Source organism: Myxine glutinosa, chromosome 13 (assembly GCF_964187855.1).
Source record: "Myxine glutinosa chromosome 13, kmMyxGlut1.1, whole genome shotgun sequence".
NCBI classification, from domain to species: Eukaryota; Metazoa; Chordata; class Myxini; order Myxiniformes; family Myxinidae; genus Myxine; species Myxine glutinosa.
In genome coordinates this window covers 50,329,572-50,342,810 of record NC_136273.1, presented here as the reverse complement: position 1 = coordinate 50,342,810, position 13,239 = coordinate 50,329,572, and the positions used below count along the sequence as shown (strand labels likewise).

General features: G+C 43.7%; 1 protein-coding gene across 4 annotated transcripts in view; it reads right to left on the bottom strand.

The window, feature by feature from the left end:
- The window catches only part of LOC137438919 (arf-GAP with SH3 domain, ANK repeat and PH domain-containing protein 1), a 201,654-nt gene that overhangs the window by 12,969 nt on the left and 175,446 nt on the right, over positions 1-13,239 (bottom strand). For 2 of the 4 annotated variants that reach the window (XM_078767435.1, XM_078767434.1), the window contains exons 22-26: positions 12,323-12,560; positions 10,059-10,217; positions 9,389-9,464; positions 5,533-5,606; positions 1,627-2,138 (exon numbers count right to left, since the gene is read on the bottom strand). In XM_078767435.1, the coding sequence (XP_078623561.1) occupies positions 1,627-2,138; positions 5,533-5,606; positions 9,389-9,464; positions 10,059-10,217; positions 12,323-12,560 (1,059 nt within the window). Of the gene's footprint in view, positions 1-1,626; positions 2,139-2,446; positions 2,543-5,532; positions 5,607-9,388; positions 9,465-10,058; positions 10,218-12,318; positions 12,561-13,239 lie in introns of those variants that run through there. The other 2 variants (XM_078767436.1, XM_068134393.2) reach the window with 2 other exon arrangements.

The following is a 13,239-nucleotide window of genomic DNA, read 5'->3' as shown; positions in this document are numbered from 1 at the left end:
GAAATGGTTTGTCGAGATCGGTGTGGAAGAACTTGACTGGCCTGCACAGAGCCCTGACCTCAACCCCATCAAACACCTTTGGGGGTGAATTGTAACGCCGACTGCGAGCCAGGCCTAATCGCCCAACATCAGTGCCCGACATCACGAATGCTCTTGTGGCTGAATGGAAGCAAATCCCCACAGCAATGTTTCAACATCTAGTGGAAAGCCTTCCCAGAATAGTGGAGGCTGTTATAGCAGCAAAGGAGGGGACCAACTCCATATTAATGCCCATGATTTTGGAATGAGATGTTTGACGAGCACATACAGGTGTGATGTTCTGGTGTCTTCATACTTTTGGCCATGTCGTATATGTTTCAGGTGCGCTAAAATGTGAGGTTAACAAGCCATATGCGTGTAAATGCAGATCAAAATACTGTGATGTCAGAGAGGCCTATCCGTGAATGGGTGTACTTGACTTATGTCATTACGTCAATGGAAAGCACTCTTCTTCAAAACACTGGCAATTTTGGGGGAAATAAATAACATAAAAAAGCATTATATTATATATACATTCCTATTATATATACATTAATATTATATAATATTAACCTTTTTCATGACGTCAATCAGGTTATGTTTGACTTGGTGTTCCCCTTGAAGCACACCATTAATGTCGATTTCATTATCCGTGAGTCGATAATCTTGACTGTATTTAATAAGCGGCGGGTACTGTGTAGTGGTGGCATTGAACTTGCATGAATCCACAAGATTGTTAGTTCAAATCCAGCTTAAAGCAGCATAATTAAGGATTTGACTTTTGAGCTTCTGGACCCGAGTCTGGGAGGTCCGGTGGTTCAAACCCCGGCCAAGTCATACCAAAGACTTAGAAAATGGTGTGTGCTGCTTCCTTGCTTGATGTACAGCATAAGTATAAGAGCACGGACAATCCCCATAGGTTAGCATCCATGGGGATGAGGAGGAAATTCCTCCTTAGGAAATGCCCCAGTGGGAAAGGTGGCGCGATTGCCATGGCGTCGCTGGTACCCAGTGTACCCCTGGAAGTACCGGAAACTTATCCCATGCTCAGTGGCTGTCTGTCTCGTTTAATAGTCCTGTGTTGTCTTGTGTATTCGTCTGTATGTCCATGTGTTTGAGAGATGTGTGTGTGTGTGTGTGGCGGCTGCACTATTAGCCTTAGATCTTGTAAAAAGAAAAGAAAAAAGTTGTCTCGGGAAAATTACCATGCCGAGACACAAAACCTTGCCACCAGTGGATTGTTGAGCAAAATCATAACTGGCTCATTCATGGCTTTTCGTGATGGGGCAAGATGTTAACTCTGTCTGATCTTGTGTACATGTGGTGACGGCCTACATGTTGTTGTTGACTCTTAAGTGCCCTCAGGTAAATGCGAGATGGACACGAAAACGATGAAACAAAAACAAAAGCAACACAGCCCATGCCCCCCTAACAAAATCAAAAATCGAAATAACTAATTTATGATTTTATGAATGGATCAATTAATGAATTACCACAAGTATAGTTCATCTCATTCATATTTTCTCATTCATCAAGACTTTGGGATGCATCTGTTTCTACATGCGATTTTAGAACACACTTATGTAAAATGCTAGTGTCGGATCTCACTGGTAACGTCTTGCGAGGAAGTGGAATTGGCATTGAAGAAGATTCATCCACAACAGAATTGGTTGAAGGTGTCCGTTGCTTCATCCCATGTAAGGGTGGTGGGGGTGGAGGTATCTGAGGCCGTACAGGAGCCTCAGGGTGCATGCATCGTGCCGGATGATCCACAGTTGGCTTCACTGCAATGTCTGGACGAGTTCCGGGCTCCGTAGCCAAATGTCTAGAGCCAGGCTCGTGAGTCAAAACCTTCAGACAGGGCTGTCCTGCATCGGTAGTCCGTAACCTGCCCGAAAGCCGGGTCAACAGCTCTGAAGTTTGTGGCCAGTGGGCGGTGTCAGCAACAATATCAGGAGGTGGTGGAGGTTCTGGAGGGGAAGCTTTTTCAAATTCATTTATTGGCTGTGAACCATGGCCAATGCCTGGGAAATGCGGTTTCGGTCGAAGTTCAGGCAGATGTGGTTTCAAGGAAGGTTCTGCTGGTGCCGTAGAATGTTCTTCTGCTTTCTTCAACATTACTGCAATAAAAATAGAACCACACACACACACTTGTGCTACATATGTGACATCCATACTATAAAAGTGAATTTATATATACTAGCAACGGTACCTGCCCTATGGGTGGGGCTTCAATTGGGAGGCCCAAATTAAAAGGCAAAATATCAGAAATTGAAGGCTTTTTTATTTTAAACGATTTATATAAACATCCGTTAAATCATATCACACGCAAATCATCAAAATCTAAACAGTATTTGTAGAATTTCAATAAAAGCCACATCACTGTTCATATCGGTAAATATTATTCCATGATGTTTGGAAAAACTGGAAAATTGGAAAAACAATATAGCCTATTTTACTCAAGGGGTCCCAGGATTACCCACCCAAAATTTCGTTGCGATTGGTTCAGCCGTTTTTGCGGTACCTGGGAACAGACGGACAGACGGACAGACGGACATTTGGTGAATTATAGCAAGATATATTGACAGTGAATTTATATGTTTGTTTGTTTATAAAATATTGTTACGTTTGTGGGGGTAGAGGATGGAATACCATAGAGGAGATAGGAATGTATAGGTATAGCATGGACCATGGACGGGTAGGAGACATCTCGATGTATTAAGTCGGGAAACTGGAGCTTAACTTGTTTACGTGTCTTCACAAGAGTGGTGAAACTATGGTAATTATTTTATTTTATTTTTTTGTATACAGAATCGAGGCTCGTGTAAGAGTTAACACATTGAATATGAAAACATGCACAGACACATAAAACATGCAATGAAGGGAGCAGAAGACAAGAGGGGGAGAGAGGGAAGCACACAAGCACAACAACAGAAGAGAACAAGGACGTCGGTATATCTGTGTAGGAAGGGCTGGGGGAGGAGGAAGGGGTACACGGTATAAAGCAAATGAACACTTCTCGGAATTTCAGGAAAAGTTGGGGATTTAAAGAGGTGGATTTGAGGTGTTTTAACGGGGGTAGAAAATATCAAGGCTTTGGATGGGGGAAGATAAGAGATGGTGGGGAACAGCTGTCTTGAAGACCTGGAGGGAGGAGAGGGATTGAAGAGAGTGTGGGAGTTTCTTCCAGAGGCGGGAGTAAAGAGGAATTGAAGGAGTGAAGGTGAGCAAAGAGTCTTGATTTTGGCAGTTTCACCAGAAGAGGGTTGCTGGCAGATCTTGTGCATCCTGCAGGAATATTTGGGGGGCAAGGCAAAGACAGAGCAGGGGAGCAAGGCCGGAGAGGAGTCGGTAGAAGACAGAAAGACCACCTACCTGCCTGCGGCAAGAGACAGAAAGGCCCTCAGAATCAGCTTCATCACGGGAGATTCCAATGATTCTGAATGCTTTGGTTTCAACCGTGTGAAGCCGAGCTAGGTGTGAGGCAGGAGCACCAGCCCAGAGTGGAGAGCAGTATTCCACTAAGCTGCGGATGAAAGCTTTATATGTGGTGAGGAGCTCAGAACTGCCAAGAAAGGATTTCACACGACGGAGGATGCCCAGTCGGTGACTGGCTTAGGAGGCCAGCTTGGAAATGTGGTTTTCCCAGGAAAGATCATGGCAGATAGTGAGACACAAAACCTTGAGTGACAGAACTTCTTCAAGAGATAGGGGTTAAGATTAGTTTTCCCCCAGTATGTGATTGCCCTCGGTGGTTTTTCCGTTTTTACAATTACCACAAGGCCGGCCAGAAAAACCCTCGTTACAACAACAATAACAACCCCCATCCATTAACCAACCATAACTGGCATAATTGCCGACAGAAGCCCGAACATTCTCTATCGACGGCTAAAGTCCGCCACCAAAGGATCGTGACCGGCGGCCGCGCCCCGAGCTTCGCCATTGGTCGTGGAGACACGGGGTGATTCGATGGGACTCGGGATTGGACAGAGTGACGTCATCAAGAAGGTTCAATCAAGTAAGAGGAAGAAGAGCGTGCGCTCTCGGTTGGTTCTTGCGCTTGGTGAAGGAGCTAGTCTTTTTGCTCTGTGCGCGCTTCTGATAGGAAAACACACAGAGAGAGAGAGAGAGACAGACAGAGAGAGAGAGAGACAGAGAGAGAGACAGAGAGAGAGACAGAGAGAGAGACAGAGACAGAGACAGAGAGAGACAGAGACAGAGAGAGACAGAGACAGAGACAGAGAGAGAGAGAGAGAGAGAGAGAGAGAGAGGTTTGGTGCACTTTTGACGAGAGCGAGGACCTCTTGGCTGTGTGGGCAGCATTGTGAGGGAGGGAAGAAGAAGAGTCTCTCTCTCTTAGTCTGTCTCTCTCGGTGGCTTTTGTCTCTGGTCTTCGGCTGCTTCTGGCTTGTGTGCGCTCGTGAAGAGAATTTTTTGGAGCGGTTGTGGAACTTTTGCAACATTGGAGGAGGGGGTGTTGTTGGACTGTGGGCTCATCAAGGAGCTAGGGTCCGTGTGGCACTGGGCAGTGGAAAGCAAAAGGCGGCCGTGGCTGGCTGCTTGCTTCGCGCCTGGGCGTTTTTGGCGCGCGGTTTCGGCACCATTGTTAGAGCGCTTCCCGTGTGGGTGGGTGCACCCGCTGGAAGCACTTTGGACGCCAAAGCTGAGTGCCGGACGGCTAAAAACATTTGATTTTTATTTTATCTTTCCCCTTGTTCGTCTTTGTGTCTGTGTGGAGGATCCTCAAAGTCGGTAATATTAGGTTTTCCTCACCTGTCATTTTCATTCCGTGCTTTATTTCTATGAAATCATTATCGTGGTATTTTTCATTTGTTGTGTCATGTTTCTTTGTTTGTGGGTCTGAGAATAAACCCGTGTGGCTTCCGTTCAGGTAAGCGCTTTGGTTCCTTCACTCGAGCGCGACGGACCAACTGCCAATTTCAGCTACGCGCCTCGGAATTAAGGACCGTTCCGGCTTTCCATCATCCAGCGGTTTTTGCTGGGTGATGCGACAATATGCTTAAAAAAAAAAACCCATTGAACCAAATCCAACCAAATTTTGCATGTTGCCTTGAGGAACCCCAAGTATGGTTTCTGTCTTGGTAGCATATTTTGTGGATGTGGGGAAGGCCCCAAATCTCTCTTATGTTAATTTGTATTGTATAGCGCCACCTAGTGGTATAGGGTATTTCAAATCATCTTCGAGAAAAAGTTTTAAAAACTTGATAATATGCATTACGGAGATGTTGAAATCTGAGTGAGAATAGTTTTAAATTTCAAAATGTTCAACTTCAATCATTTTAAGCGGAGATTTGAACCAAAGCATCCAACACTGAGCTTCACAGCAAAGCGGAAGTGATGTTTCCTCGTTCCATATATAAGCAGCAAAGATAATTGATGGAGGCGATGTTAGCTGACTTCCAAGCAGATGGAAGATGGCATCGGGCAAATTAAAGAGTGAATAGAGCAGAATGTTTGTGAGGTGCAACATGTTTTATTTTGAAGACTGCTTACCCATAGGAGGAGACATGGGTAAAACTCTCAGGCCTCGAATGGAAGGACGCTTTGCACTCGATGGCTTGTCAGGACTGTGATAGAAGGACAAAATAGATAAGTATTACCTTCACAATATATTATTCCTAGAATAATCATTTCATGTTGACAACCATGTTAAGAGCTTACTTATCTGACACACTCGTTACAGAAACCTAAGAGACCGGAAGAACCAGCGAAACCCCCGACGGATCTCTACCAGTGAGTGGACTTTAAACCTTGTGGGAGTGCCTCTTGTGAACATGGCGGACTTGCTGATATATTTAATGGACATCTGCAATTGGAAGAACGATGCTGTGCGTCATTACCAAGGAAAGGTAAACAACTCTTCGACAAATGACATCTTCACGACATGAAAATACACAAAGCTTGTACCGGCTATATTTACTTTTCTGGGGAGACACCGTATTTGGTTTGGGTGCTTCTGAACATCTATGGAATCGATTTATTACCATCCCAGGTCTCAAAGTAGCTACCTTTGTGTGCGTGTGTGTGTATATATATATATATATATATATATATATATATATATAGAGAGAGAGAGAGAGAGAGAGAGAGAGAGAGAGAGAGAGAGAGAGAGAGAGAGAGAGAGAGAGAGAGACAGACCACCTTTAGAGGCCATTTTTCCCCGCACAGCGGGGGTTGGCCTTTTTCGGGCACCGTGGTCCCCTTTTTTTGAAGCAATGTTTTACGGACGGATGCCCTTCCTGCCGCCAACCCTGTTAGTCAGCTCTTGCGACACACAGGGAATTACCAGTGCGCTGGTACTCAATTTGCCGACCTCGGAAGGATGACAGGCTGAGTCAACCCCCCTGGCGTTAATTCAGCGATCGACCAGGATTCAAACCCAGGATCCTAGGATCCCAATCCGGCACCCTAACCGCTAAGCCAACACCAGGCCAACACCATATATATACAGTCACGTGAAAAAGTAAAGACACCCCATGTAAAGTTTTGACTTTTTCAACATATTTCAACATCCAGCTATTTGATCTTCATTTCAACAATATCGATAGATAAAGGTGATATAATATAACAAATATCATGAAACATTTACATTTTATAGTCCATTGTGTAATTTAAATAAACATCAATGCAAATTTCGCATGTGGAAAAAGTAAGTACACCCCTACATTTATCACTACTTCAAATACCTAAAATTAGAATCAGGTGCACCAGCTCAGGTGCAAATGATTAGAACATCGTTAGAGAGGATCTTGAAGGAACCTGTCTTATTTAAACCTCAGACATTTAGTTTGGTTTGCTCTTTGTTGTTGAAGTGTGCGGCGGCACCATGCCTAGATTAAAAGAGCTCTGTGATGCCTTCAGAAAGAAGGTTATAGATGCCTACGAGTCTGGGAAGGGATTTAAAAAGGTCTCCAAAACAATTTCAAATCAATCATTCGACTGTCCGGAAGATCATCTACAAGTGGAGTAGATTCCAAACAACTGCCAACTTGTTCAGGCCAGGCCGCCCCAGCAAGTTCAGCCCGAGAGCAGACCGCAAGATGCTGAAAGAAGTCTCTAAGAACCCCAGAATGTCATCACGGGACCTACAGGTAGCTCTTGCCACTGTTGATGTCAAAGTGCACGAGTCATCCATTAGAAAGAGGCTGCACAAATTTGATCTACATGGGAGGTGTGCCAGGAGGAAACTTTTGCTGTCCAGAAAGAACATCGGGGCAAGACTAAAGTTTGCCAATGAACAGTGAACACCGAGGCAAAGACCAGCACTTCTGGAACAATGTGCTCTGGACAGATGAGTCAAAGTTAGAGCTATTTGGCCACAGTACCAGAAGACATGTTTGGCGAAAACCAAAGACAGCATTTGACCACAAGAACCTGATACCAACTGTAAAGCATGGTGGTGGAAAAATTACGGTTTGGGGCAGCTTTGCTGCATCAGGGCCTGGGCAGCTCACCATCATAGAATCCACTATGAATTCTTCATTGTACCAGAGGGTGCTTGAGGATAATGTGAGGCCATCTGTCGGAAAGTTGAAGCTCACCCGAAGGTGGACCTTGCAACATGACAATGACCCGAAACATACCAGTAAATCCACCAAGGAATGGCTGAAAAGAAAGAAATGGAGGGTTCTGGAATGGCCAAGTCAAAGCCCGGATCTAAATCCCATCGAGATGTTGTGGGGGGATTTGAAACGAGCTGTGCATGCAAGAAACCCCTCAAACATCGCACAGCTGAAAGAATTCTGCATGGAGGAGTAGGCAAAAATTTCTCCCAGTCAATGTCAGAGACTGGTAGACAGTTATAAGAAACGCCTACTTGAGGTTGTTTTTGCCAAAGAGGGCAATAACATCTATTAGAGCCAAGGGTGTACTTACTTTTTCAACAAGCGAAATTTGCATTTATATTTATTTAAGTTATGCAATGGACTACAAAATGTAAATGTTTCATGATATTTGTTATGTTATATCACCTTTAACTATCAATATTGTTGAAATGAAGATCAAATAGCTGTATGTTGAAATATGTTGAAAAAGTCAAAACTTTACATGGGGTGTACTTACTTTTTCACGTGACTGTATATATATATATATGTGTGTGTGTGTGTGTGTGTGTGTGCGCAAGTGTGTGTGTGTGTGTGTGTGTAAGTTTTTTTTTTTTGTATACAAGATCGAGGCTTGTGAAAGAGCGAACATTCATCACACAGAAAGACAAACAGACACATAAAACTAATAACATCGGGAGCGGTAGACAAGATGGGGAGAGAGGGGGAAGGACACAAACACAACACTTGAGAGCAGGGACCGAGAGACATGGAGACATCGAGAGATCTGTGGGAGGGAGAGGGCTTTGGGGGGGAGGCATGTGAAGGGGGGGGGGGGGGGGGGGTGGGAGAGGTATAAACATATGGACACTGCCAGGATTTCCAGGAAAGAAGTTGGAATTTCAAACAAGGTGGATCTGGGGTGAATTAGTGGGGGTAGAAAAGATCAAGGTTTTGGATGGGGGAAGATAAGAGATGGTGGTGAACAGCTGTTTTAAAGACCTGGAGGGAGGAGAGGGATTGAAGGGAGTGTGGGAGTTTGTTCCAGAGGCGGGAGAAAAGAGGAATGAAAGAGTGAAGGTGAGCAGAGAGCCGAGATTTCGGCAGTTTAACCATCAGAGGGTTGTTGGCAGATCTTGTGCGACCTGTAGGAATATTTGGGGGACAGAGCACAGAGAGAGCTGGGGGAGCAAGGCCGGAGAGGAGTCGGTAGAAGACAGAAAGTTGTTGCTGTGCAAGTTGTTATTGGCTGCTATCTCCACACGTGGGTGTGTTTCAGGAGATGGAACGGAGACCGACCCGGTCTCAGTGTCCACTTCTGCTGTGTGTGTGTGTGCATGTGGGTGTGCACGCACATGTGAGCGTGTTGTCCACTGCCACCACTTGCTTATATTAACTGGAAATGGCAGGCACTCCAGGCCTTTCATCCACGGATATTTCTCACATTTTCTACATTTCCGCGCATCCGATGTGCATCCAGGAACACAACAATTATGGTTAATCATTCTGAAATTGCCGCTCTTTTGTTTAATGCTGAAAATTATGTTTAGAACACTATTCGACACAGATTTGGCGTTAGCAACGGCAGGTTAAAATTGCCCGTGCTAGCAAAAGCAAGTCACTGAAAATGCTTGCATAGAGCATGCACGAAAGGCCTCTTATCACTTATATGTCATTTTGAAAGTCTGTCATTCTTCGTTTGCTGTATTTTTCTTTGTTTTTCTTCTATTAAGACACCCAGATGCAGTCTCTCTCTCTCTCTGTCTCTCTTTCTCTGGGTATATACCTACCCAAGAAATGTGACATACCTAGAATGCTGGCGGTTTCCAATGTCACAAAGTGCTGTTGGTTTAGGCATTGGCACCGGCGGGTAAGAGTTGCTGCCTAAGAGGTAAAGAAAACATAAAGGGTCAGCACCAGTGGCACAATTATGTTTGAGAAAGTATCAATCAGCTCACTGGAAATAAAGGGCTGTGGAATACAAGAAACCAATTATTTCATCATAAAAGGCACACAGGACTTAGGGGGAAAAAAAGAAAAATGGGAGGAAAGAAAAACTGTCAAAAAGGAGAAGTATTGTACAAAATCGCATGTGCCAAGGAGGCACACCAGGCAGTTTACAAAGATTCAACCTGGAAAAGGTCATTGTGACCGATGAGGTTGGGTGTTAAGGAGAGCTGCTGCGGCTTTTAGAATCAGCTGGCCATCAGTGAAGCGACAGTGAGCAGAATGACATGCATCACAAGCGGTAAAGAGTCCAAAGCGGAATAAGTGTCCCGCATGCTAAGATATTGCATCAAGCAGTTGGAGGTGTAGTCAGTGGCAGCGAAAGGCTGTACCTGCTTGTTAGGCTGCAGATTGGCAGAGCTGGGTGCGTGCAGAAAAAATGGTCAAAGTCGACAGAGGCAGCATGGTGTAGAAAGGAGCACAAGCGAAAAAGAGATCAGAGGAGGGTTGAGTAAGAGAGGCAGAACTCACCGTGTATGACAGAGTAGGCGCGGATAGGTGGGGTGGGGGGGTGGGCGTTGTGAGGTTCAGAGAGTGTTCGCTTGTGGCCAGAGCTCACAGGGAGAGGGGGAGGGGGCTTTTTCCGAGATATGGAATTACTGCTTCCCATTGTAAATGCAGTATTGGTTCCTATTGAGGATGATGGTGTGAAGGGTAGACATGCCGGGTTTGGGAAAGGGACGATGAACACAAATAGGAGGTTGGTCGACAGATGCAGAGAAAGGTAGTTGATCATTATTGGGAAAAATCCAAAAAAATTAAGTAATAATTAAAAAAATGCAAAACAAAATCTCATACAAATACAGTATTTCCCTTGCATACAAACTTAACACCTAACTCAACTCTATCAAAGTTTAGTGTTGGAATACTAAAATTGTCAAATTTTACAAGTAAAACAAAAAACAAAACGTTCCATCCACAGACTGCCTGGAAAACTCATAGGATGGGAACAAGCATCTCAGAGGCAGAATAGTAGGGATCGAAAACTATGGACCTGACCTACCCTAACATGGTAGGAAAACTACATTTCTGCGACGTCATGAAACCGCAATGAACCGGCATCAGGTCATCTGACTGGTTCGGCCTGAGGTCAAATTTGCTCGAGTTGAAAAGAAAAATGGGCTAAAAGCTGCTATAACACCACCGCTAACCCCACCCCGCCTTTATCAAAGTGCAGGCAAAGTGACATTTGGGAGAATAAAAAGTTTTTTTTTAATTAAAAAAATCATAAAAAAATAATAAATTTTTAAAAATCATCATACAAGAGGAGTTATAAAAGCAATCATTTTTTCACAGGAAGCTCCACAACGACCTGCACACTGAATTAAGAATACTCATTGTTAATATGGTAACTCACTAAGGAAACACAAAGAATCCACCCTCACCTCACCCCCACCACTAAAACAGCCTGAATAACAACAATGACCAAGAAAGCTACAAACACCACGGAAAGACACCTATATACAACTCTAGACACCTGTACACACACAAAAAAAACAATTATGTTGAAACATGGGTTGGCCTGTTTGGTGTTTCCATCTTAGCTCATGTAATAATAATAATGATAACAGCATATTGTTGCTTTGCAAGTTGCATCTCTCAATTCAAACACAAGGAAAACAAATGAGTGCAAGCACAACTAGAACGGCACTTGGTAGAGCACAAAGTCTCACCTCGCGTGCTAATTCTGAACAAAAATACAATCATTAACTGAACACACGACTATTATGGCCCATATACCCATATCATCCGTGCACCCTATTATGTCACATTGCCATTACCCCATCTTTATTGATTATTAGGATATTTCACAACCACTTTTGTGCACATTAAATCGAGAGTGCATCAATAAAGGTGAATATAAAACTTTTTCAAACTATATTCCCCACGGCTAGTGGATCATATGCATGAAGGTCCGCATCGATCTGTTAAGCGGTTCTGGAGAAGAAGATTTTTAAAAATGTTTTTATTTTACATCCAATATGGATGGCCACTAGACCATGTAACTGATGAAATCATCCATTTAATTCTTCACTCACATCGAGTAGTAGATCAGAAATATTAAGTTTCAGATTTTTCAATAAGGATTTCGATTAAACAAATTATTGCCGGAATACCACTTCACAGATGACGTGATTGTTATCACCCAAAATCACCTTGGAGATGATGACATATGCAAAGTTAAAATATTTTTTGTTTAGTGGTTTCGGAGAAGATGTCCAATTATTTTTCCTTCAATCCAATATGGCTGCCATACCATGTGACCTATGATGTTAGAGCTATCAATAAAATATTATATATGGTGAGTCCCTCCTATGTTTGAAGTCTTGCGTCGGCCAGGCGGACGTTCACGCACATATGTGTGTACACACACACACACACACACACACACACACACACACACACACACACACACACACACACACACACACACACACACACACACACACACACACACACACACACACACACACACTAGTCTCGCAACTCCTTTGGGGCAGACTGATTAATAGCAGGATGTTAAAAAAAAAAAAAATGGCAAGCATTATTTGGACTTAATAAAAAAAAGAAATGAATCAGTCCTAACCCTTTAATGACAAAATAATGATTTATTTTTTTTCATATCCAAATGGTTTCTGTTCCAATCCTGGTTAACACTAACTAATAAATGGCAACAGTAGTGCGAAACCGATCACACTGGCCATCCAACATGTGCAAACGAATGTTTAACTTGCCTGAGTTCTTGAAGGCATTGCGTGGAGGCAGTGGTGGGGCCAAATCATTGGTAAGGGTTGGCACCACGAGACCGGGAAGTGCGCGGGGAGAGCCTCCAGCACCATTGTGGACGAGGGGTGGTGGGCGGCGTTCCCTCGTGGAGCCGGGCCTGTCCCGCGTGAACAACGGTTGAGCAGAGCTCGGTTGCTGGTAAAAGCTGGTGGGCCGTGGGCCACGCTCACGTCTACTTGGACTAACCTGGCAGTGTGTGATGAAAACATGTGATGAAGCACCAACGATCCAACAAGATGCATCCTTTTAGTACGAAAGCAACTACTGGACCAAAATACAAGGGCAAATATCTCCTGCAGATTTTGGTATTTTTCCTAAAAAAAATAATGCATTGAAAAACTAGAGCAATGCGACTGTCGCTAATATGCCTCCTCATGTCACAGGTAGATGCACTCATTCACAGTCCTAAAAATAAACAGGTTTGACTTAAATCCCTTCAGCTGTTTTCAAGCATCACATTTTCACCAGCCATATGACAGGTTTCACATCGATCGGTGAAGCAGTTTCAGAGAACGGAAATTTTTTTAAATATCGGCTTGCAAGCTAATATGTCTCTGCCATACCATGTGACATATGACCTTAAAAAATGTACATTCTGCATATGTATGGGCAGGGGATCATGTTTGTGAATTTTCGTGTTGATCGGATAAGATTCGTTTTTCTATCCAAGATGGCTGCCAATGACCTACGACATCATCATTTTCAAACTATATGCAACAATGGTGTTAGATGACATTGGTGAAATTATGTGGTAAAATCAATCAGGTAAGCGGTTTCAGAGATATAATTATTTAATATTTTCCTTCAATTCCAATATGGTTGCCACACCATGCGGCAAATGATGTTTTCGTGATGAACTTTTAAC